The sequence below is a fragment of the Motacilla alba genome, chromosome 13, assembly GCF_015832195.1.
Source record: "Motacilla alba alba isolate MOTALB_02 chromosome 13, Motacilla_alba_V1.0_pri, whole genome shotgun sequence".
Taxonomy (NCBI): Eukaryota; Metazoa; Chordata; class Aves; order Passeriformes; family Motacillidae; genus Motacilla; species Motacilla alba.
In genome coordinates this window covers 12,883,702-12,909,824 of record NC_052028.1, presented here as the reverse complement: position 1 = coordinate 12,909,824, position 26,123 = coordinate 12,883,702, and the positions used below count along the sequence as shown (strand labels likewise).

The 26,123-nt window shown below is 43.8% G+C and overlaps 1 protein-coding gene across 3 annotated transcripts in view; it reads right to left on the bottom strand.

Moving 5' to 3' along the window:
• Window positions 1-26,123, bottom strand: part of GALNT10 (polypeptide N-acetylgalactosaminyltransferase 10) — an 81,579-nt gene that overhangs the window by 8,074 nt on the left and 47,382 nt on the right. For all 3 annotated transcript variants that reach the window (XM_038149797.1, XM_038149799.1, XM_038149798.1), the window contains 6 exons: window positions 14,814-14,999; window positions 12,792-12,975; window positions 11,799-11,916; window positions 3,619-3,726; window positions 1,618-1,839; window positions 231-347 (listed from right to left, as the gene is read on the bottom strand). In XM_038149797.1, coding sequence (XP_038005725.1) covers window positions 231-347; window positions 1,618-1,839; window positions 3,619-3,726; window positions 11,799-11,916; window positions 12,792-12,975; window positions 14,814-14,999 — 935 coding nt within the window. The remainder of the gene's footprint in view (window positions 1-230; window positions 348-1,617; window positions 1,840-3,618; window positions 3,727-11,798; window positions 11,917-12,791; window positions 12,976-14,813; window positions 15,000-26,123) is intronic.

Sequence of the window (26,123 nt, the reverse complement as noted above, 5' to 3'; positions counted from 1 at the left end):
ATTTCTTTTGTTCACTCGGAGAACTTCAAAGCAGAGGTAAAAGCTCTGCACAGTCTGCCAGGCTCCAGACCCCCCTGTGCCACAAGCACAAGCCACATCCTGTCCGGAAGTACAACCAGCATGTGAGCCTTGGGGTGCACCTGACAGCTCTGAATGGCCTTCCTCCAGCATTGGTCCTTGGAACCTGTCCCTGCCCACATTTAGGGGCTGATGATTTCTCAGGTTGTTACCTGCACGTTGTTCCATGCTGCCTCTCCTCTGTCCTTCACACAGTTTTCCAGCCTCAGTGGGGATCCCAGGGCTCCATGCTTAGTATCCACACACAGTCCAGTTCCCACATTGCGGATCTGAAAGAGTTAATTAATCACTGAGTCTCCTACACCTACCAGGAAAGAAAGCTCAGATAGTCTCAAATTGCAGCAGTATTTGTATAAAGCTAGTTTTTAAGATTCCTCTCTTAACTGTGAGTCTGAGCTGGACAGTAACAGCTGGAAGAAAGCACAGAACTCAAAATGGGACCCAGCTGTACCCCCAGCACACAGCAAAACCTAGCAGTGACAGGACTGCAGAGCCCACTGTGGGCTGGGTTGTCTGGTGGTGCCATTTTGCACAGGTCTGTACCTTGTACCTCCTCTCTTAAGTCTGTGCCAGTGTGAATATGCTATAGCAAATGTACAGTGAATGTTGCTCTTCTGGATTCTTAAGTACTTTAGATTTGTGAGTTACTCTTGTGCTATAGTAAATTCTGCATGAAGCTTTTGTTGAATTGTTTAACTTAAGCTACAGATTAAATGCTGTTAAGTTTAAGTGCTGTTAAACTGTTAGGCTTAAACTGTTGAGTTCAGAGCTAAGTTTAGTAAGGGGGTCCACTCTGAACCTTGTGACTCCACGAGAGGATCTCCTTTATTCTTTTTTATCCTTGCGCTTTTCCATCTCCAGTCTTCACACAGGTTGATTTCAATTTTAGATTAATTGATTTTAGATTTTAGTTTGCTTTTTCTCTGTGTGCTTAAACCCTCTAGGAAGTACTAGAGTGAACCTTACCAATAATTTTTGTCATGCTTTCACCTTTATATTAGACCTGCTTTTGCCAACGCCTTTGCCAAGTGATTCTTTGAGTGACCCAAAGCACTCAGCCACAAGAGTTGTGTGTAACAATTCACAGCCTCACTCCTGTGGTGATTCTACTCCCAGAGCACAGTTGACTTTCAAAAATACAGGTGGTTTTCCTGCCTTTCACATGGGAAAGCTAAGGACAGGGGTAGCTCAACACAGTTGTGAAGCCCTTTGGAAAGACAAGATTTCACTCTTGCTCAGCTGCTGCCTCTCCCTAATCCTCCCTCTGGCATATTCTGCTTTCTGCTAAATACACAACATGCAGAGCAAGCCAAGTCTCTATTCTCGTTGAAGCTGTGCACTAATAGAAGCAGCTGCCTGCCCAACTGCCTGCTTTGATCAGGCCAGTGCAATGGTACAGGAGTTTTGGGTTTTGAAACATCAAGCAGATCTTTAAACACTCGCTCGCACCTTACTCACAGCAACTGAGGCACACGGGCGGCCTTAAAAAACCAAACTGCAGCCTGTCTGCCCGCTGCAGATGTCAGAGCACAAACTTGCCTCTCCCCAGGCAGCTGCTGGAGGCTCCACTGGTGGGTAGAACTTTGGCAAGTCCCAGGCGACCTCGCTCATGAACCACTTGAAGCTTTTGCAGTTGAGGTTGTTGCGAAGCTCCTTCTGAGCGGCGACGTCGCCCGCGGAGAGGTGCCGGTACTCGGGTCTGCGCTGGTAAATGTACTCTGCATACTCATCCATCCACACCTCAGCCACCCTCTTCAGGTTCTGTGGGGGAGAGAGAGAGAGGGGAAACCACCTGAGAGTGCTGCACAAGCCACCATTAGCATTCAGAGCAGCTCGCATGTTTTTGCTCAGAAAGGATTTTCATTCACATCCACTCTTTCTCTCCAGCTTCAGGACAAAGATTATTTTTATTACTCTGTAGTTCCAAGGGACTTTTAGAAAGATATTTTCAGTTGAGGTCAAAACAGAATCCTGGCACTTGGCCATTATATCTAGTTCCTTGTGGCTAAGAAAAACAACATTAATCAAAAGTTGTTTTCTTTTTTCCGTAAGGAAACTAGTCAGAGCATGATGCTGGTAAATACCACAGGACATTCAAAGGTCTCTGACAAAAAGCTGCTTTCTTAAATCCTTCTTATTGCATCTTTTATATCCATCTAGGAATGGGGTTTGAAGTACTCCCTTCTGAAAAGCTCTAGTTCACAATACTCCTTCTTAGCACTATTTTTCCATTTTCTTGGGTAAAACTCTGAGATACCTCAGGAACACAGAGCTTTCAGGCAATGACCCTTCAGAACAGAAGCAAAGGGTTTTACCTGGTGGCAGCAGCACATTTCATTTATTACTGTAAAGCTTAATCCTCTGTGCACCTCCAAGACAGCAACAAACACCACCCACTCAAGACAACCTGCTTGTCACAGCGCCCTTGAGAGTGCTGGAGCTTGGGCTGTTCTCTGGCAACATCAGGCACATTCTTGGTGCCCTTTGGTAATGTGCCACGTGCAGTTGTGACTCCTCACCTGAAGCTGCTCAGTCCAGCAGTGATCATTTACTTCCAAAAAAGTTAGGAAGCTAAGAGTGAGCAGTGTGCTGATCCTGCCCCAAATGCAACCTGCACACAACAGGAGCAGGTGTTTACCTCAAGGTATCTGTTAAGATGTCAAGAAACAGCCTTTCCTACCTCTCTGCTGTCTCCTTGCAGCACTGTGGGAGTACACAAGAGCCAAATACTTGAAATCAAAATACTACGAATCAAAAGAAGTACAGTTCCCTCCTGAAGGGATGGCACAGACAGGAGAGTGCTCTGTAGCTCTGACAGGTCATTGCTGGGCTGAGGAATAAATCCAAATCTGTAACTGGGGTGCTGCCATTAAAGCATTGTAACACTGTGCAAGCTTTAAGATTTCAGAACGGCAGGGCACCTCTCTGAGGTTTTTAGTTTTGCAGCCTTCCTGCTCCTAGGATGTTTTTCTCCCACCAGAGGGCAATGCAATCCCTCCTCAATTTGAAAATTAGCTAGAGAAACCCAGAGCAGGATAGACGAAAGCTCTTTCTTCTTTGGGCTACACTAGATTAAGAAAAAAGATGGCACGGAACATTCCACTGGGGAAAATTACAGCTTGCCCATTCAGTGGTCTGTGATGCTTGAAGCTGAGAGGTCTTTCAATCACCAAAACCAATCACCACGCTGAAGCCTGCTGCTCTTAGAGAGCACAGCTATAAAATGACTGAAGTTATTATACAAATAAAGCCATATCTTGTTTTTATGGCCAGCGCCTGATCACCAAGTCCCTGCCCAGCACCCAGCAGTGGCTTGATGTCTGGAGCATGGCAGCTGTTCATACACACATCTGCAGCTCCCTGGGCTCTCCTCCCTTTGTGCTACACATCCACCACTGCAAAACTGCTCAGCTTGCACTGTACAAGTGCAAATTACAGACAAAACCCCTACATTTGCCTCCCATTGTGGGGTGAGAGCAGACAGCAGCACGGTCACGTTGCAGTCAGACTCCTGCTGTGGGGAAGGCCACTGCCACTTACTCTTGCCAGGCTGACTCCTGTGGGAACCTTGTATGGAACATATTTCCTGTAGATATGACCAACTCTAGAGCAAGGGATGTCCTCCATGCGACCTCCACACATCCATACCTGTGGAACAGTGGAGAAACACGTTCAGGCTTGGCTTTATGGAGGAAATGAAAAAGAAAAGACTTCCAAGTAATAAAAAAACTTAACCCAGATTTTTACATTAAAGTACACTCTTCCCAAATCCCCTCCCCTCCTTGCCTTAGTCCCAAATCCTATAACAACCCGCTTAGAGCCATTCAGCAAGCTTTGATTTAGCAAGAGTGCTCTCAAGCCTTCTATACAGAAAAGAACAGGGAAAAAAAATCCAAGCAATGAGAAAACAGCACACACCCTGCTAAAAACTGATATATGTTATTACAGCAATAGTAACCACAATAGTTAAACTGGGCTGCCATAAAAAACCCTGGGTGTGGGTTGTGTAAAAGGCTGTAAAAGAGAGGCCATCTCCCTAGTACAGGTGGTCATGTGTTATGCAAAAGGCTTCAGGGAATTCATGAGCCTGTTCCAAGTGCCAGAAATCAGAAGAAACTGCTACTTTTCCCCGTGGTTATCACTGCTCTTTTATGGTTTCATTGCTGACATTCATTCATTGCTTTTGCAGCCTTACAATTAAGTGGAAATCTCTGCCTCATGAACACATAAATAGCTTTAAAAAAGCCCTCAGGAAGTCACTAAGACACACTGCTAAGTTGGAGATGACTACCTTGATGCTTGGTTATTGTCTAGGAGGGGCCCAAAAGCTTCCTTCCCCATCTGAGAAGATTGCACTTTGTGCCAGCACTCTGCAACAACTTTCTTTTCTTCTTTATTTATAGCATGGATGTAGTAATTTTGTCCAAGTGCAACAAAAGGAGACATTTTCTATACCAGCCAATCTACCTCATGAGGTTTAAGAAATATTTCTGTGTTTCTCAGAAATATCCAATCAATACTTAAAGAAAAAGTACCCTTTAGATTGCCAAAGAAATGACTTTTTGAATTCCTGAAGGGAGGCACTGCCTTTGCCCTTCTGTTTGTCCCCAGACCCCATGGGAGTGCCCCAAAGGCTGTGGATTTTGGGCAGGTTGGTGCAGTGCTCTTGGTCTCCCTGTTCACTGGGGCTAATTTGAGCCACTGCAGTTCACTGTACAATGAGCTTAGTCAACAGCTTCACACATAGCAGGCAATTCCATTAATATTCTACAGTGACAATATTAAATACTTAGCTCGGAAGAGAAATATTTGGCCAAGGCTGCTGCATAATTATTAGCTCTGACACTAAAGTCCTCTGGAGTTTCAGCTCTGTCTGCTGGCCCTAATAATTACAGTCATTTGCTGACTGCACATAACCTAATGGAGGTTGGTTGCTCTCAGTTAGAGAAATATTTTTCACGGGCAACTTCTAAAGTTCAAGGTACTTAATTACATGTCGTTATGGTGAGAGAGACAAGAAGAAAGTTGACAAACACTCCTACAGAATTTCATTCCTTTTGTCCCTGCTGTGTCCTGAGAGGCTGGTGTGGAAGAGATGAAAAAGAAACGAGCACTCAGCTTTTGTGAAGATTCTTATGGAATTAGAAATGGTTTTTATTCTGCAGTGACTGTGCTTTTGGCTGCAGAGGGCCAGAGCATGATTTCACTGCTGGGAAATTAACAGGCTGAGAAAACAAGAATTTGGACATGGTTTGTGTTTCTAGGACAGAAATGGTTTGTGCAAGGCTGTAAGAGCTGCAACAGACCTGGAAGCCATAAAAACCTTCAGGAGCAGCAGCAGAAGCCCAGAGCTCAGTCGCACAGACGCACACACTCCTCAACACCCTGCACTGCACCCTGCAGCAAGAAGCCTGAGGGGTTCACAGCAGCTGCAGTTTGGTGTAACACAAGCCTGGCTGCAAACACCAGCCTGTTCTCCTTGCTGCCTGCCCACAGGATGCCTCACCTGCCCTGGCTCTAAGGAAAGGCTTTCAGCCAGGCCACCACAAACCCACTTCTCTGGAACGTGATGTCCCTGTGTAAGCTGAGCAGCAGAGCCCTGCAGTCGGTACAGCTGGAGAGGAGAGAGCTGTGCTTGTGCTGCAGAGCTGGAGAGGCAGCAGGAGTGGGAAGCTGGACAGAACTGATGGGCCAGGAGCTCCAAGCTGGTACAAGACTCCAGGCATAGGTGACGACATCACACGAACACATGCAATGTGATGAAAAGCTACTTAACCGAGTTGCTCAATAAGTAAAACCTAACATCCATTTGATTTACTCTTTTCTTGCTCATGCTTTTAAATATTGCAAAGAATGCTGCAATGGAGGCAATGGAAGGCTTCCTAATCCCTACCAGCAGAGCTCAGTGACCCTTTCAAGGTACTTTGCCACCTCTGTGTCTTTTTAACGTTGCCTCACACTGCAAGTGACAGTATGGCACCCGCAGTACAAATCTAATTTTAAAGGCATGCTTTCCATTCATTCGTTGCTGCTTTGATTTATTTTATTAGTGAGCTGCTTTGTGTGGTGACAGAACTCATTACAACCTCCATAAAGACAATTACCAGTCCTTATCTATACAACTGGAAGAAAGGGGAGAGGGAAAGAGCGTGATATGCATTGGTAAAACACAGCTAACAAAAGCATTAGAAAGCCAGAGCTAAAGGTCAGAGAATCGCATCCAGGGGTCTGTCAAAGAGTAAATGGAAGAGAAGCAAACCCAAAATAGCTGTGTGCTAGCTGAGGGAATGCTTCCAACTCAGTTACTGATATTTGGTTGTTTTTAAACGAGAGTACAGTTCCCAGGCATGACACCCCAGAACGTACACGGCTAAAAATACCGTGCTGTCAGAGAGCTGAAATGGTGCTGGGCTGTGGGGCAGCACCTCACGCCTTCCCCACAACACTGACTGTCACTTACTGCCTTCTCTAGGCCTGTTTCTTCTAGGTGTTTTACACATCTTGCCTCACTCCTCAGCTGACATGACAGAAAACGTCAGAGCCTGAACTTGCACCTGATTTCAAACAGCCATTTACGCCGTAAGAACAAGAATTAAAGCTGGTCAGGCAGACAGTGCTTCTTACAATAATCTAATCAGATCTCATCAAGAGAGAACAGGAAATTTCTCTTCCTCCTCAGGCACAATTTTGCCAATCTTCATTTTGGGCTTGGAATCCAGCAGCTGACAGATCTGCTAGAATTAAGAGAAAACCTGGCTACACTGAGGTCAGCGGGCACACTGAGCAGATTTAGCTAAGGCCACAATCTCACCCTAATAATAAAAACTCCACAAGGGAAATAAACTAGCACTGGTGATATTGCTTCCATCTTCCCAGCAGCCTGGAGAGCTGTAACTCCATATTCATAAAGTGACTCCAGAGCCTTTGATTCAGTCAGTATGCTGTGAAAGCAGCAGATAATATGCCACCTATTCTCTACATGGGAATGTTATGCTGATCCAATTCCCTTTCTGCAATTTCAGAAAACAATGTCAGGTAAGACAGCTGAACCTCTCCTCTCAAACACACAATACAATGCTGCAGTTGGTGTGTGAACACAAATTATCTGGGTATACAAGGTTTATGGTTTCCAAAGACTGCACCATGATGAGCCAATGCTTCCCAAGAGAGGGAAAAAACACAAAGGATAGTTAAGCCTTGAAAATAAAGCTGCTTCTGCAAGAGACAACAGAAATAAAGACCATGGGATGGACCAACAGAGAGCAGCTGGCTGGTTGTGTGAGCACACACTGAAAGGTGGGAAGAAAAGGGCACAGAGGATAAGTCAGGGGGGTTCTCTTTATAACAAAGTAGCTGAGAGGATGAAAGCAAGGGCAATAACTCAGGAAAATTGTAATCCTGTATACTGGAAGCATCAGCTGCTCCTGCTGTGGGGACTTGGTGCTCTCTGAGAGATTAGGGCAGCCCGTGAGGCACTGGGATCTGTGTGTTTGCACAGCACCTTCTCACACACCACACACCAGTAGAACCCCTCCTCACTGTCTGCAGCACTTGAGATTAATGACAGCACTTTCTAATAATCACATTTCAGGAAGTGGAGGGGAGCACTTCCCTGCTGCTGCTTGGTGGGAGGCTGCTCAGGAGCCTGAACCAAGAAAAGGGTGCACAGAGGCAAAAAATTCAAGGCAATGGTCTGAAACTGATGTGTGCATCACCAGACAGGGAGAAAGAAGCCACCCTGTACTGCAGCTGAGAGCCTTAGAATTAAGCAGCATGTGCTGGCTAAAAAAAACCAAAAAAAAAAAGAAAAACCCACCAAAAAAAGAGCAACAGAATGCCCAGCCTGTTCCAGTGTGGGCAAACGTGAGCTGCTGGAAAGTGGAGTGAGGATGTGCCTGGAATAAGCAGTGCAGGCTCACAATCAGCACTAACTTCAGCATCACAAGTAGAAATGCTGTCAGAAGGGATCCCTTGGCAGCTGCACCCAAACTCCACACCTGCCAGAGCCCAGTGGCAAAACGGCAATCAGAAACATGCTGCTGGCATGGGGCAAGGAGAGGCTGGCATCAGACCTGTGAACAGAAGCTGTGCAGCACTAGGGTTGCTGGAAAACATGTAACATGTTTTATGCTGTGGAAATCAGAAGCAATCCCCGTTGATGGTTTGGGAAAAGGATCTGGAAAAATGCAATGACCTACAATGACCAGAATAAGGGCAATGGCTCTTTTCCTGCTGCTGAAGCAAGAATTGAAGACCACAAGTACTAACCAGCTCTTTTGTCTCCCTTTTAATTGCTCTTTTCAGGAAAACTGTCAATTTGGCTTGTTTGCAACGAGCCCTTTGCATTTTATGAAGGCTTTACAATCTCCAAATTACAAGGCAAATGTTTCTAAAACTGAAATGATTTATCACCTAGAGAGGGACATTCTGGATTCTCATTCTTTACTCTTCAAGTACAGTGTGCAATTAAAGGACTGAGAACCACAGCACTCGGATGTGAGATAGAAAGTACATCTATATTTATGCCTACACAAGTCAGACATATCCCTTTTTACTCTTCTGTTTCCCCCTAACCAAAAAAATCAGAGACTGTGTATTTATGGAAGAGAGGCGTGAAGCAGTTTAGTGAAGATTTATGTAAGCCAAACAGAATAGAAGCCACAAAAATACTGGAAAACAGGCAGCACCATCTCAAATAAAACTGAGCATAGATAAGTGCTGTACAAAGCAGCACTTGCAGAAGGGAACAGTTTAAATGCTTCACACATACTGCTCCAAATTAAATGCACTTATGTCAAAAAAACCAAAACGCTTACGTAGGCAGCTGTTAAATTGTGTTTAGAAGAGGAAAGCTCCATTATAACTCTGGGTAAAGAATTGAGTTTTGTTTCCACAGTCAGGAAGATAAAAAAAAAAATCAGGAAAATCTGCAAGAGAGAAGAGGTGAGGAAGTGACTCCGAAGAAGCAAAGAACCCCACCTGAACGAAGCCTGCTGAACAGAGGAACCAGGAGGCAGCAAGGAAAGGTGACAAACACCCCAGAGAGACAGCTGTGAATGCTTGTTTACCCTTTCTCCAAAATACAAGAACACACTTCAAGGTCAGCACCTGGGAATTCACCTGTCAGTACCAGTGGAGACTGTGATCTGCGTGCTGTGTGTGGGGTGACCTGCCCAGGAACCCCCTGACCTCACAGACACTGAGCTGCTCTGGGTGCACACAGGGCAAGAGAAGGAAGCAGTGCCTGCTTGCTGCTTGAATATGGAATGGACAGACCAATTCCCTCCTTTCTGAACTAGAAATTTCTGTTTCAAGGGATTGCTAAGACCCAGAAAACAAACCAGCAGTAAAGGCTGGAAAGTTCACCTCAATTTTTTTGGCCCTCCCACATGCAATGTTTTCTAATGATGTTTGATGCATGTTTCACACAAAGTGCAAGGCTTCTAGAGTTGGATCTACCCTCTAGCTAAATGTTTTCTGAGGTGTTAAACACTGATGCTTTCTCTGTTGGCTTGCTTGAAAATTTCTGCTCAGAAGGAAGCAGAGCCAGCTGATAACAGAAATACGTATGATTTCCAAAAAGCAAGGCAAGAGATTCCTAAATAAACTTGTTTACTTCCAGTCTCTCAGCAACAGAGCCCTGTATTTTAAAATAAAGACAAAACCAGCAAAGCACAGTCCATGAATGGCCAAAAAAAGAATATGCTTAAGGAAAAAAAAATCCAAAACACAAAAAAACTCCCCAGAAGTCCTGTACTCCTGGTGAGGCTCGAGAAGGCCAGATCCAATGCAATGGATCACAGGCCAGCAGTACAGAAGAGCACCTGCCTCCAAAACACCCAGGGACAGGAACAGATTCTTTGTTAAAGGTGGGCTGTAAACCTGGCATGCTTAGAATCTGAATTGCCATGAGATAACAAATAATGTGAAAGCAGGTACCCCACACCTAAAGCCAGAGGTTTAAATTATTTGACAGCGCACCTTTGACTACAAAATCTCAGTCTGCTTCTAAAGGTAAAAATGTAGCTCTGAGCTCACCAGGAAATGCCATAGCTTCATAAATTCTATGAACAAACCTTCTATTCTTGCAATTCCAGCAGAATTATTAAATCTATCAGCCACAGATGAATGTATCAATTTATCTTAATTTCTGAAAATACACTGAGCCTCTTTCAGTGAAAACTTCATTTTTCTGTTGCACAATGAAAGAAAAAAGGGGGTCTTTGCAGAGATTAATTAAAGCAAATTTATCCCTCCATAAATTACCATCTCTGGACTGAAATAAAACACAGCATGTTTCAGAGAGGATAAGCAAACAGATGAATGAAGCAGTCTTATTTCCTGCAGATCAAGCAGTGTGACTGTCTGCTGTGGCACTGGAGACAAAGGGCTTGCCCAGCCACTGTCATCACTCGTGGAAAAAAGCATTTTCAGAGAGGAAGAGCCTGAATGCTGCCCCTCCTGCAGAGAATGAGTGCCTTACACAATTTCATTACACGCAACACAAAGGTGAAATGGCTCTAACCACACTGACACCCCCAGAGAGGGAGCCCTAAGCCCTCCCTTCCTGTTACAGAGGACAAGGGACATCCAAGGTGACTTATGGATTCTGGTGAGGAAATGAAGGAAGAAAAGGCTGTCTCAAAATCAGTGTCTTTTCTCCCACAGGGGGTGTGTGTGTATGGCAGTGTGGCTTGCTGAGGACTGATACCCTCTGAACTGCTCAGAGGCATGGAGATCCTGGAATCTGTTTTGTAAGACACCAGCCATGACTTGGAGAGCCAGGCAGAATTTTAGCTGCTGAAGCCAAGCCGTGCACTACAGCCCTGCCATCCTCCAGCCTCGTGCTAAGGTCAGCTAGCTTAGATCAGTGGCATCCAGACACCACCAACCTCTGAAAGAAACCTCAAACAGAATTTAATGTAGACATCTTTACTCAGTTTACTCAGGGAAGGATTCCTCCCACTGAAGAGAAGACTGGGCACCTGCCTTCAGGGGTTGGGGACATTCTGGTGGGTTTCCCAAATTGGATTTCAGAGTTCCATAGTCCAGCCTAGCGCAGGTACCAGCAGTCTTGGTGGGTTACAGAGACTTGTTACTCTTTGTATGCATTTTTGGTCAGCTGGCTAACTCTTAAAGCTCTCCACTGACCAGCTCAGTCAGTTAGTGGCACAGCTGTCCCCAGGCCAGGCAGATAATGACCCAAAGTCATTGCCAGCAACAGTAATGACTCCAGTTGTTGAAGATTTCTTCCTGGGTAAGTAATAGCTTGAGTTCCTCACAGCCAGGCTCAGCTGGATTGACTACAGACAAAGCTGTTCTCCTCTCTGAGGACTCAAGCTGAGCACTGAGGTCCTCCTGGAACTGGAATCCTCCTTCCCTCAAGGAGAAGAGTATTTCACCATCTTGCCAGGGTGAGCACCAAGCAGCCCCAGAGGCACAGAGCTCCACACCAGCTGACTTACCCTCGCTGGGAAGAGTGCTTGCACCAGAGCTGTGACCACAGAATGGGGACCCCAGCTAATCCTGCTCCAAAACTCACCCTCACAAGTCACTGCTCACATCAGTGCTGATTTTTCTGGGCACTGTCTTACTATTCCCAGCTCTTTCACCTTTAGTCACACGCGTCAGTAAGGACAAGACAGATCATTCACATTCTGTGCCTCAGAACAAATTCTTACTTTTCAAAACATAAGTAATTTCCAGAGAATATGGCTCACCTTAAAGGATATTTCATACTGCTCTCCTCCCCATATCTCCAGACCTGCATCATACCCTCCCAGCTCCCAGAACCACTTTCTATCGACTGCAAACAGTCCTCCAGCCATTACAGGAGACCTTAAGGAAAAACCAGACTCCATATTACAAACACATCACAAAGACAAAGATCTCTAGCTAAACATTTAAAAAACAAAGCAAGATTTGACAAATATTCTTTTCACCGCCCATTGTCCCCAGTGCCTTTACAGCCCTGTCAGTGCATCAAACAGTTGTTTTGGTGTTATTTACTGATTTCCCTCTTGCAAATGAGGAGGACCAGACCAGGCTCCCTTCAGAACCTGCCAGTGCCTCTCCTCCAAGCAGGCAGGGAGCTGACCATTAAGTGACAGGACACCACCTCAGCCCAAGGGACCTGTATGCTCCACACATGGTGCTCTGCTTCTGTTGTAGGATTGAATCTTCGAGTTTGACCTCAAAAAGTGTTTTGTTGGTTTGGTTTTTTTTAAGCACTGCAGAACTGTCTCAATGTTGGCAAGCAGAGCAACAGCAGAGCACAACTTGATCACAGATTTACTTCTGCAGTGCACTGTAATAATCAAAATTGCTGTAATTATTCTGCTAAGTTTTCTTCTTCCCCCACCTGGGAATGACACATAACCCACCACTGATTTGTTGTTTTTGGCAGAGCATTAAGGATACTAAGTTATGTTTGAAAGATCTCAGTAATAAATGACCACATTAATTGTTACACATTAGATTTTTCAATGAAATGTTAACTTCTGCAGGAATTAACGTGGCAAAAAACAGCAATGAAAAGGAGAGTGTTCACAGCTACTATACAATGCATTTCTTTTAAACCAGCAAAGCAAACAGCTGCCAAAAAAGCAAGCAGCTTAACACCAGCTTCTGGCTTTTGCTATGCTGAGGTGTAAACCAACCCTGCAGCAGGGTGTTATTTCATTAGCTGGCTCTTAGCAGTTTCAGTAACTTACTCAAAGGGATCACTGGGATCAGGTTTCTGTAACTCAGGAGGAATAGGGATCCTCTTGTAATACATCTCCCAGTCAAATGCCCCTCGCATTGCATCTCCAGCCTGGGTCTCGTATCCAAAGTGGTCGTGATCAATAACATCAATCATTGGGCAAACGATGGTCTTGCGGTTCCGGGCAATGCGATCTGAAGATTGGAGAAACACGTTAGAAAACCTGCACCAGCTGGCTCCTTTCACCATGAAATTACAGAAAAAGAGCATCAAAATATGAAGTTGTGCAAGAATGACACAGCTTTCTTCCTGCTCCTTCTCTCGTGAGCAGATGCTCCAATTTATATCAATTTATCTGCTACTTCTGCAATCACTGAGAGAAAAACACCAGGCACCCATCACCCAGAAGCAGAATGGGAAGACACAGCCACACTATCTCAGAGAACTGACTGCCAGGCTAAAACCAGACTTCTTGTACTCAGTGAGCAATCCTCATTTCCACAAGTGACCAGGATGTGAACCCCTTCTGTGCAGATCCAGATCCAGGGAATAACCCACTGCACCACCCAGCCCTAACTGCCACACCAGAATCTGGCAGGAAGCATTTTAGACTAATGGCATAAGTACTGTCAGCAGGCTCAAGAAATGCAAGTGTTACCTCCTCCCCTCCAACCTTTTCTTCCAACCAAATAATACAACTCAGGATAAATTCTTGCATAAACATGTGGAATTCCTTAAATACTTTGTTACTGAGGTGGTCTCTTGTTGGAAATTAGCTCTCAGAGCAGAGGTGATAAAATGATGTTTCAGCTTCCAAAACACATCTCACAGAAATCCTTTCTGTGCTTTAAAAATCAAAGCATCCTCTTCGTGTTCTCATTTAAATGGCATTGGAGCTAATTCTGTCCTCCCTCCCTGGGGTTCATAAAGCTGCAAATGTTTCAGACTATTGCCAAATATAAACTGTAGTGAAAGCAACAGGATAACCATCCATCAATCCTGCAGGAAAATCTGACTCTTTCTTAAACCTCTGCTTGACTATTGTTGCCACAGCCTATTTGAGAAAGTCACACCTCAGAGAGCTCTGACAGGGCACTGGCAGCAGGGCTGTGAAGGAGTTTGCTACTGGCTGGAGGCAGACAGGTACCAGAAACAGACGGCACTGTCCCTTCAATTAGTCATCCTTGAAAGGAACTGACACCTCCTCAGAGATGGAGTGCTGCCTTGGAAAGGGGTGCCCATGTTCTACAAATACACACCCGCAGCTCTCATTCACAAGAAGTATTTTTCACAGCTTTGCAGACTATGAAGTTAAATATAGTTATAGAGGAGATAAACCACTTAAAAGCTACTCAAGGACTGTATGTAAAGATCTTTTCTGTATCACAAAGCCATTCCTCTCTGCAAGCTGTTGAATGACCATGTGATAGTTTACTCTTCTAGCAAGATGCAAATTATTTCAGATTTCATTTAATGAGGAAACAGAAGAATACGATTTCTGCTCTTTAATTAGCAAAAGCATATGACAGGGTTACTGCACAGTGCAGGACTCCAGAACAGAAAAAAACCTCATACTAAACACTACAAATTGCCAACAATTCACTTGAGTCTTGTGGTTTGTTTGCTCTCTCTTTTATGATATTTCACCTCTTTTTTGTCCACTTACAGCACGAGGGGAAAGCAGCAGGTGGGAATAATTTCAACAACTCCCCACTGTCACCCTGTTCTTCTAAGTTCTTCTAAGCCTTCTGATGTTTACATTCTTGTAACAGACTTTCTCACGTGTTTTTCTCTAAAACATATTGTTTTTCTCTAAAATTATTGTCTTGCATTCTTTTCTGGAGGAGGAGGATTTGACAGAATGTTGGTTTGTCTAGTGTCATTGGAGAGGTAGCACTGTCACCCTCCAATCCACTGTAACTTGTGAAAATCTATAAATGCTGAGGTCAGAAATTAAACCCCTTCTCTTTACCCTGGAGATTCCAGCGCCTGCGTTGTTTCATTTCACCTCCTACAGCGACACCTCACTCACCCAGCAGAGGTGGCAGCCAGTTGACGTTGGCCTCGCAGTGGGAGTCCAGGAAGGTGATGACGTCCCCGATGGCCACCGAGGCCCCCAGCATGCGGGTCCGGATCAGCCCTTCCCTCCTCTTGGTGCGCAGGATCCGCACGCTCGGGAACTGCGCCATGTAATCCTCCAGGCGCTTCTTCAGGTGCTCTGCGTGCAAAGGAACATTGGGACACTGGCACAAACTGTTTCTTAAAAACGCTGCTCCGTCTTCAGCAGGAGGAGACGTCTTTGGAAGTATGGCCTCAACAGGTAACAAATGCACCAACAGGAAAAAGGAAATAAAACTTGCTGCTTTTAAAGGTCTAAAAATAACGCCTGAGCAAGAGTTTTGAAGATGCTCCATAACTTTAGAAGCAATGAAACAGAAGAAAAAAAAAAAAGGAACAAAGAGTAGAGGATGAGAAAGAAAGCAGCAGAGGAAGAGGAAAAGGAATAAAAAGACAGCTTGCAGACCCTGAGCCAGGATTCTTGGACACTTGTGGAAAACCACTGTAATTTAGAAAAGACACAGGGGAATTAGTTTTCAGAAGTAAACCACACTCAGGGCATTTAAGTTCTGCGTGGTTTCTTCAAAATGCACAACATAACAATCTACTCATGCATAAATAAAAACCAGGAAAAAGCCTAGTCAGACACCCCTCCAAGCTGCAGGGCAGGCACAGCCAGAGTGTGTATGGGGATGGCTTCTTTAAATGCTTATCAGAGGAGATTTGCATTTAAATATGGAAATATTTACACAACTGAACATGGACTGGAGCCACATCTGAATTAACACAGTGGCAGTCACCACGATTAACAAGAATTCAAACAGGAGAGCTGCAGAGAAAGATCACTGAGTGATCAAAACAATGGACAGCTTGTTCCAAAGTGGAGATAAAAAGTTTGGTCTGCATAACGAGAGAGGGGAACACAGCTGTCTTTACATCAAAGAGTGAAGCAGCAAAGAAAAACCTAAAAATAGGCTGAGCTGACGCTGGCCTCATCACTAATGGGTTGATCTTTCAGGCATCTGAAGTTTTGACAGCAAAGCCCATTCAGAGGGTGCCAGAGATTGTTCATTAATGCCCCACACCACCACTGCAGTCAGCAACTGATGCAGGAAAGAAGCCTCACTAGACAAAACTTCATCTCTTACATCTAAGCAAGTAACTTTTACAATCTTACACAACAAAACTTGACTAGAGGCAATCACTGAAATAGAAATAACCCTGTGAGGGTATTTGCCTTCTGCAGAAACACATCCTCTCCACTCTGTACAGCACATCTTCCTCAGCTTCCAAAGGAGGCATCAAAGACAGGGGCTGGAAAGGCCAACAGCAGGAAAGTGTCCCTGATCAGGGCACCAGGCTGGGCACTGGAACAGCTCACTGAAAAGAGCAAAGGAGCAAATAAATTTAACCTAGTTATGAGCTCTCCCCCTTGTGCTGACCTGGCAGCTGTGAGGATGGTCAGGAGCCCTGTGGTAACACACACTCTGTGCCTGCTCTTTGAAGCAGCCATCCTGTGCCTTCCTTCAAACATCACCCAAATACACCTCCTTGCTTTTGAGGTATTCCCAGCAAGCTCTCTGCCCTGTACAAAGCTTTGTTTAACATTTCCCAGGATTTTATTTCACAGATCCACTTTAGTGTTTTGCCTGACAAGTGTAATTGTCTCACAATATCTACATAGGTTTCCCTCTCAATAGAGCCCTTAGGACTTCTTGATGTCTAGTGTGCTTTTCCCTCGTCTCTTCTGAATAGATCCTCTCAAGCAACCAGAAATTTTGTCCACTCAATTACAGATTTTTCAAATAAGGGCCTTCCACAGAGACTAGACATATTATTAGTGCAGCTGCCTTCCTCCTGAGGCAGTGGGTAGACTTAAAACGAGAAGAGAGAAAGAAAAAAAAAAGTAGAAAAGAAAAGCTACCACTGTTTAACATCAGAGCTCATCCCTTGCCATTGTCAGTTTGTCACAAAAGATTGTTTCATCGCAGAGAACAAACAATCCTCACTTAAAGCATAAATCAGCTCAGCCCAAACCAGGATGCAGACTTTACTTAATGTGCCCAAGACAAGATAAACACGAGAGTGGCTGCTGGTGCTCGTTATAATAAAGGAGGGAACTGTCACACAGACACTCTCAGTCTGATTTCCCTAACAACAGCCAGAGATTGATAATAGCAGAAGACACTTGGAAGATCAGACTACACAATACTTACATTATTCAAGCCAAATCTATAAAGCACTGGAAAGTCTAAAAAAATCCAAAGCTCCAAACCAACGGAAAATATAAAGAGCCTTTCTTCAGCTCTTTATTTTGATTAAAATGAGAAAATGAGACTATGAAAGATCCCAGAGGTTTGTCTACCGTATGTGTGTTCATCATTTCCATTCTGGCATCACCTGCCTTTCTGAACCGTTCTGGTTTGTGGTGGTGACACCTGGGGCAGCTGAAGTGACTCCTCCAGGGACACAGGCACAGCATGCTCAGCCTGCTACCAAACACCAGAGTGCCCTGGGACCTGCTCTGACACACCCAGAAGGTCAACAGAGAGTCACTGGACTTGGCCACATCAGTTGTGATGATGATGATGGCTGCTCTGCTACACTGACTGAGGACAGGGTGATTAGCATCTATTGATGAACAAACAGCTAAAAATGGAGATTTCCCCATTTTTGTAGTGTAAGGGGGAAAGGAAGGCTTAGGAGCCATGGAGTTGTCTCAGGCAAGCACTCTGCAAAGAGACAGCAGAAAATCCAATCCACTGACTTCTCTCTGCATTCCCAAAAGTTGGGTTTGGTCCTTCAGCAATTCTTTAGTACATTTCCACAGCAAGAAAATACCAAAACATTCCATGCTTGCAGAGAGGAGCCTGCTGTTTGCTGCACGGCTGAAGTGCTTCCCACATGAGGAATCACGTCCCTGATGGTTGGGAGAACAAGAAAAAGCTGCAGATGCTCCAGCAGCACCTGTGTGCTCACACTGCTGCAGGGGACACACCTGCTGAGGGCTGTCCTGCAGGGAGATGCTCAGGTGAGCTGCTCCTCCCAGCTGCTGCAGAAAAATACACTTTTAGTCACTGCATTTTGTAATTTTGCATTTCTCTATCATGAACTGCAAGTGGGCAGAGTTCATTGCCTCTGCTTTGCCTAACTGAAGAGTCATAGACATCTGAGCAAGCCCACAATATACAAAACTCAGTAAAATGTAGTTTTCAAAGAGATTTTTAAATTTCCTTACCCTTGTGCTATTCCTGCCACATGGCCTGGCTTTTATGCACCCAGACAGAAAATAGTTATTTCATTCTATTTCAAATATTGGCCCAGTTAAGCCAAATTTTGCTTTTAAAAGAAAATTAAAAAAACCCAAACAAGTGTCATTAACTACTACGAAATTTAATGAAGCTTTAAAAAAATATATTATGGAATCTTGTCACACTGAGTAATTTTTATTACAAGGGCAATTTTCTTTAATGAAAGTTGTTAGGTGAACTGGACAGATTCCAATGGCTGTGCCTATGCTGGGCAAAGTAACACAGCCAAAAATATAAATGAGAGTAAGATTATCTGCAGATTAAAAACTATTCTGGTAGTTTGCTAACACACTTTGCAATAAAGTTGATGTACAATGTGTACCAGTCAAGAACTGCTGCTTTCTTTACTTTGAGCTGTAAATAAAGCTGTGTGAAGACAGCAGAGAAGCTTTAGAGGCTGCCTGCTTTACAGAAGCAGCCCTAAACTTTCCAAAAGAAGGCATTTTTTTTTTCTCCAGGTCAAATTTCTGTGGTGGTCTCACTGTACTTCTTCCTACTGGCCTCATCCAAGCAGAGCTGCCCTCAGTCTGGTGACCACCTGTAGCGTGGCAAGGACCTTCCAAGATTGGAATTCCTCATATCCAGTTGACTTTTCATTCCAGCACTGTACTTTGCCACCTGAAGAGGCACCTAAGAAATTCAAAAACAAGCATATGCGGAAGCTGGGGGAAGACAGAAGAGTCCAAGGAGGTTTTTTTTTAGATTTTTGGGGTTTTTTTAATAGCTTAAAGCCCTTGTAACAGCTCTGCAGTATTTGGCAGGGAAGGGAGTACCAATATTTGCCATAGAAAAAAATACCAGCCATGACTTGAAACTATTAAAGTGATTTATGTCCTGTGAAAGAACTATGAGTGAAACACTTCTTTCCTGCCTGTGCAACATTTCATGGTTCACATGATACCATCAGCTTTGGTTTCTGAATTTTACACTGTACAGCACATCTGCAGCTCCAGTGCCTTTTCCAGATGAGTATCATCAACCCAGCCCAGAAGGAACAGCACTGCAGGAAAAGGAAACATTCCCAGACCCTTCCCCTGTTACTCAGATGCCATTGGTAACACCAAAGATCCCCCTGCTCTGCAGGATGCTGAGGTGCTTTGCTTCAGTTTACACTCAGAAGCTTGAAGATGTGAAGATGGAGAGCCACTGCCCTCTGAAAATCCAGGGAACCTCCCCCTCCCACTGAAGGGCACAGGAGGACAGGACTGGAGGATCTGCAGAATTCCATTTTTAGGCAGAAAAGGACCATTTCCCTTCTCTGCAGGTTATTCTGGCTGCTTTCCAACACCAAAGCCTGAAGTGCCAGCATGCATCTGGCATTTGTTTACAGGTTAGCCCAGCCTGCCATCCCCACCCTCCCACACACAGACATGCTTGTTGAAGATTACAAATGAATCCATTCATTTTTACTTGGCTACTTGGCCCCAACGTGCTGTTTAACAATTTAAGAACGAATTATCCTCCTTCCTGAATCCATCATAATGTGCAAGCCAGGCCTCCCTGAAATAGAAGATTCTAAATCATTGAAATTAACTTCTCTCCCTGTTTTGGTGCAGATGAGTAATCCTTTGAAACAGCAAAATGTGCTGTTATCCAAACAGGCAGCACTTCCACTAGTTTTAATTTTCTTTCAATGTTTTCACGCTCTGATCACTGAAGTTGGTTGGGAGGATAATAAATTGATTTAACAAATTGTACTATGAGCACCAGTCTCAGTAATAGAAAACTGATTAGGCTGATCACAGCTTTCCAAGCTGAATCTTCTTACAAAGAGGAAAAGGCTTGAGAAGGGATAGAATTAATATTTGTTGCTGCACTGATTACAGTTCTGGGGTGGACTCCAAAAGGGGAGGGGGCCCAGTTGCTACTGCCCATTCTGCATCAGTGCTGGGTCTCAGTACAGCTTTAAAAACAGAAACTGAGGGGGGAAAGAGTTTCTGTGCACAGGACAAGAGCTGAGTGTGTACCACCTCACATGATAATACAGCATGGTTTGCACTTCAACGAAGATTAAAAAGGGTTTGCTGAAAATATTACTGGTTGTGTTCTATTTCTAAAGGGTTTCAAACCAAGCTTCTGTTTCAGGCACAATAAAGTGCACAGAAGTGGAAGAATGGTGCCCAAGAAATAAGCCAGGTTGTGAGTTAGTGAGGAAAAGACCACCAGGTGTGAGCCTGGGCTGTGATAAACTCAGGTTCACAAACTTCTGCTGTCCTGCCCATGCCATCAATTCACCCTTCAGTTTGCAAAGGGACTCTCTCAGTGCTTCCTTCACCCTACAGCAGACATCCCAACCCTGCTCAGGTACCCTTCAGGAGACAGAATGCAGAGACAAAGGTGTAATTTCAAAATGGGAAAATTCACTTACTGGCATCAGTATATAAATACACCCAGATCCCAAGGAAAGCTTAGTAGGCTGCATTTCCAAGCAGGGAAACACGCAGGGAGTAATCATCTTAGTGACAGCACAACCTCTCAATCTCTCAGGAAAGTTTAATTTGTAAAGGATCTGTTCCAACTGCTGCTCTCTGAGGGAATCCAGAAAAATCCATTTACTTATCTTTCCTTCATGCTGTAAAGGTTTAAACACCTCCTGTTCCTTGGGAGCAGGGCAGCCAACCTGTGGTGTATGCATCACCTCTTAATTCCTGCACACTGACCTCCTGGCCAGTCCCCAAGATCAGTTTTTCCCCCTCTGCCAGAACCTCTCTCTCCCAGGGGAAACAGTCAAGTCCTTCTCATTAGTTTGCTCTTCTCCCTTCCCATTTCATTAAATATGTATCAAGATTAAAGCACCCACTTAGGTTTTTCCCTCTGTTGACTACATCTCATCTAAAGAGGGTATTTTGTGACTTCTCAGTGAGTTCCTGTTGATTGCTTTTAACCTCAGAGCTGCTGTGCTGGCACACACACACTGGAGAGATGCAGGTTTTGGCCTACACAGCCTTCATAGCTACAAAACAGGGGTGAATTCCTTGCAGTGCACTTAATATTCAGCTCAAGTTTGATGTAGCCATGGTGACTGGCAAGGAAGGGCATTACTGTCCCAAATTGCTGCCTTCAACCCCAGCAATCTCTGCACTCATCCTAAGGCCACTTCAGTGGCTTTGTCTGCCCAGTTGTTTAACCAAAGGAGTGCCTGCACTCTGAAAATCTTTAATTGCCTTGAACCTACACCATCAGCTGCCTTCTGGGCACTGGGGAGACAAGGAGGGGTGCAAAAGCATCTCAGAAGTTTGTTCCAAAGCCTCCTCTGTGCCCAGGGCGTGTGCCAGGACACAGCCACTGCTGGCAGGGACGTTCTGCACGGCGTAGCATGACAGGAGCCTAAAGCCTCTGACCAACAGCGAGGCAAAACTTGCCATCATTTGAAGAGATGCAGGCAGATGAAGTGTTAAGACAGTTCTTACTGAAACATTTTGGAACATATCAAAGTTGCAAGATTAAAGCCTTAAAAGTCACCGAGTTTTGCTGGGGAAAAAAAGAAAAGAAAAGAAGATGCCAAAACAAACCAGTCCTCGGAGAGTTGGCTTTGTACATGAATAGTGCTGATAGAGGCAAAGAACTTCTTGGTCTGAAAGTATTTGCTCTGTGCAAATCATCAGAAAAGGAAATATTCCAGAAAGAGCACAAGGATTGACAGAGAAATCTGCTCCAGACTTTTGTCTTGTTAGAGAACAGTCCATTAGGCCCGAGATGTAACTCACTTGAAAATGGCTTTGATTTGGTAGGAATGCACCCCTTTGGTCCCACAGGCTCTCATCTCCAGTTTCTAAGTGAAGAAGAACAACTATGAAGCCTAAAATTAATAGCAGAGAACTATAAAGTTTTTGCTCTGGGGTGGCAGCCAACTTGGAGTATTGGAAAACAAACTGATAATCTTCAGTGCTACAATGATGCTTGAACATTAATAACCATGAATGAGAAAGCAGAAGGAGGTCTGTCCTGCAGTCTGTGTGCCAGAGAACAGAAAACAATGTATCTGGCAAATGAAAAAAATTAGCAATACAGCTGCAGGGAGCACACACACAAGTGACTTGCAGTAACAAACTCTGCCATGCCAGAAGTATAATTTACAATTCACATTTTACTCTTCTTCTCTCTTCACCATCAGTTCCCAACACTCTGGTTTACTTTACTCACAAGAAATGCAGCTATCACAGTAAGTTGGTGACATCTGCTAGAAAGGTCAATAAATCTATTAAATCCTGAAGCACGAATCCAGGCCTGTTCACGGGTGTACTGATACCAAAACGAAGCCATCTTATGGGCAATACCATTCTCAAGTAACACATTAATTTTATCTGGATGACAGAGGACAGGGCAGGACTGATAGCTGAAGGTGCCTGCTTTTAAATCTGGAGCTTTGGCTTCCCCCTGCTCAGCAGAGTTAAACTAATGTGCTCCATCAGTGGTGGGTAACAGGCAACAGTGCTCCTCAGCAATTGATGCTACACTCAGAGAATTGTGTGGCATTTCTTGACTAAGAAAATATAACTGCAATTAAAACTAGAAAAGGAATGTGGTTTGGTTTATCCACTTTTATTTTTCAGTTGAAGCAGCATTTAGCTTCCAATTAGCTTTCAAGAAGTTTCCACCTTTATCAAAGTCCCTGTGTGGAACAGCTGCTTTGTTAACACCACTCCAAATGCAGGTTTAAATAGCAGAAACTATGATTACCAGTAACAGATATCATATATGGGCAGAGGGTGTTCGAATCACATTTCTAATTAACTTCCATAGAGAAGCAGCTGTAAAGCATTAAAATGCTGATTTGCACTGCAGCTGGCAGATATCTAGATTTTTGACTCCTAGCAGATGAGGACATGTACTTCAAGGTGAGGAGAATGAAATTAAAGCTGTTTTCCTGCAAAGCTCCTCTAACAGAAGCTACATGTGTAGGGTTTCTTAGTAGCAAGCAATGCACTGAGATTTACTTAATGAGCTGTAATGGAAACTCTGCTCCTCAATTATTTATTTTTTTTAAACTTCAGACTGCCAGACATCCTTCACTACACAATAATTAGCTGAGAAAGAGGTCACGGTACACTCGACCTTTTCAAGCCACCTCATTTCCTTTCTGGAAGAATCTTTCAGCCACAGCAACTGAACTCAGAGAAATAAACACACGATGATGAAAAGTAAACTGCTTAGTTAATTTAGACTGTCACAAACAAAGTTGTGGTAAACAACTACAATAGGCCCTCACACTTTTTAAAACAACAGAGAATAAACTTTTAATGCTCCCCAGGCATTGCCTAATGAACAGTGCAGGTTTTAGACATCCCTTTATGAAGGGAATACACGAGTACAGACATTAAAGACACATTAAAAATGGATACTCAGAGAAGGGAAAACATAAAATTGAATTTCATCCACATCTCACTGTGATCCAAAGCAGACTTTGTCACTGTTATCTAAAGTATCCCACACCCACAGGACACTGCCAGAAATGGAGAATAACAAATTACTCTCTTCTCTTAACAAAAATGGGATGTCTGCACCAGCTTTTATTTTATTGCTCCCTTTGGTGCTCACTATGGAAAAGAGTGCTGGTGAGTTCACAAATTCACTCCTACACTCATGTCCCTGCTCTGCTGTGCTCCCTGGGAGCCCTGCTGCAGCTGGGGGCAGAAATTTCACATCTCTCCACCCAACAAGAACCAACCTTGTCCGACTCACCCAAAGGGAGATCTGCCTCACTGTCTGTTACTTCAAAGACATTTTTCATGAGTCTAAACAGATCTGAAATGGTCTGCAATGAATTCTAACAAGGAAAAAAGATCCTCTTTATTCTGTGACTTAATTTACAAAAATAATCTTTCTATTAGTTGTTTGGGACAATATTTACCACAACTTCTATGAGAGACCTTGAAAGCAACACTTAAAGGTTGTGGAAAAGCATAGTTGGCTCAAAAGAGCTTGGCTTTTTCTTCTTTTCTCCATACTTTCTGGTAAGAAGCTTTAAGATGAAAATATTGATAATTCAGCAAGAAAGGCTGTCATCACTTTGTCCTAAGCACAGTTGCTCCATATTCTGAGATGTACTAACCAGATGCACTTCAGTGCATTTAAGAGAAAAAAAAAATTACTTTTACAGTGCATGTGCCTGAAGATGAAAAGATAATCTCTTTAGCTGCATAAATCTGTTACTGTTCCATTTAAAGATCAAAAAGAATTCAAGTATTAAACCTTTTTCTATTTCAGATACTAAGAACCTGATTTCTTTCAATTAAGGCCTGGCAGATGTGGCTAATGGAACAGAGCTGTATTTGTTATATACCTGCTGCTGCACTGAATGACACATTAATCACCCCTGGCCTTCTCCCTCACTACACTGCTCAGTGACTTCTGCCCTCCAGACCAAATTATGCTGCTCATGGTTCAGCCAAGTCACCTCACTCACATTTGGTTTTCCATTCAGATCATCCCATACCTCCAGAATTACCTGTACTGCAATATAAAGGGAGGTTTAAAATGTCACGGGGATTTATCTGTCAAGGGAAAAAGAAGGATTTGGTTGTGTCTCCCCTCTGATATGGAAGGAATTTAAAAAAAAATAAAATGGTTGAATATATAAATAGAATAGACTCCTAAAAAAAGTTCTCACAAATTAAGATAAGGTTCAAGGTAACAGAGCAGTCTTGGAAGATGAAGCTGAAATCCAAAGTCTCCATTATGACCACCCAAGGGAAAATGAGTTCCCATACCCATCCCTCAGAACAAAACTGGTGAAATCCACTGCAGCCAAGGATGTATTTACAGAGCCTCCTGGATAGCCACTCCCTAAACCAGACTGTGTTTGATGTAAAGGCCAGAGGGTTCACTTTGCAAATGTCATTGTCATCTTGGGTCAAACACATTCCAACGCTTGGGCTGAAAGCTTTGTGGCCTCCCAGTGCCAGGTGCAGATTTTGCCTGGCTGCTCTGAGAAGGATGCTCTGACTTTACATCTTGCCACTGTACAGACAAGCAACACCATGGGCAGAGGGCCCAGCTGGGTTAACACTTCCAGAACAATCCTGATGTTTGGAGACTGCAGTATTTTCAGGGCTGCCACATCCAGCTTTATTATTGTACCAACAGAGTGCTTTGCATGTAACTCATGCTTTAGAGATGACTGATGCTGCAGTTCTCTTCTTCAACAAGGGACAACATTTGTTCTAAAACACTGTCATTTATACCAAAGTAATCTTAAAAACAAGTAAGAACAGGCTGTCACTCAATATGCAAATAATTGAATGCTGAAACGTGAGTTTTATGTGAAATTCAAGCACTGAGCCACAATCACTGATTTCTGTCAAGCTCAGCCATAAAATAAGATAAACCCTGTGTGGTGTGTACCCTTTCCTCTGAGCACACAGCCAGCCCCAAGTACACCACAAGATGTTTCTTTTAATGACATTCAGCAATTAAGTCACAGCCTCCTGCACACAGTAAGCTTCAAATATCTTGAATAATTTTTACATTTCCATTGCTGCAAAGGGTGAAAAGGTAAAAATCCTACCATGCCTGACGTTAGGTGAAAGGCTGAAAAATCCATGATATCAGTTTGCTCCAGAAGCACATAAATGCAAACAATTAGTTTGTTTTAGAGGTATTCTTTTACAGGTGTTTCCTAGATAAGTTATAGGAGCTCTGCAGAAAAGGACCTGGGAGTCCTTGGGCACAAACTGAAGCACAGGAAATGCTGGTTAAGCATAAGGTATTTTTTTAATTACTTTTTTTTAAACTAGGTCACTGACAGAGTGACTGAACAGCAGAACAGGTTCCCCAGAGACATTATCTCCATCCTTGGAGATTCTCAGAATTTGAGTGAATAATAAGATCTGGAGAAACCTGCTGCAGCTGAGCAGAGGGGCTGGGTTAGATGATCTCCAGATTTCCTTTCCAAACTCAACTATTTGTGATTCTGTACCTGTTCCAGTCCCACCTGCACCTGTAAGAGACCTCTCCTCCAAAACAAAGGAGTT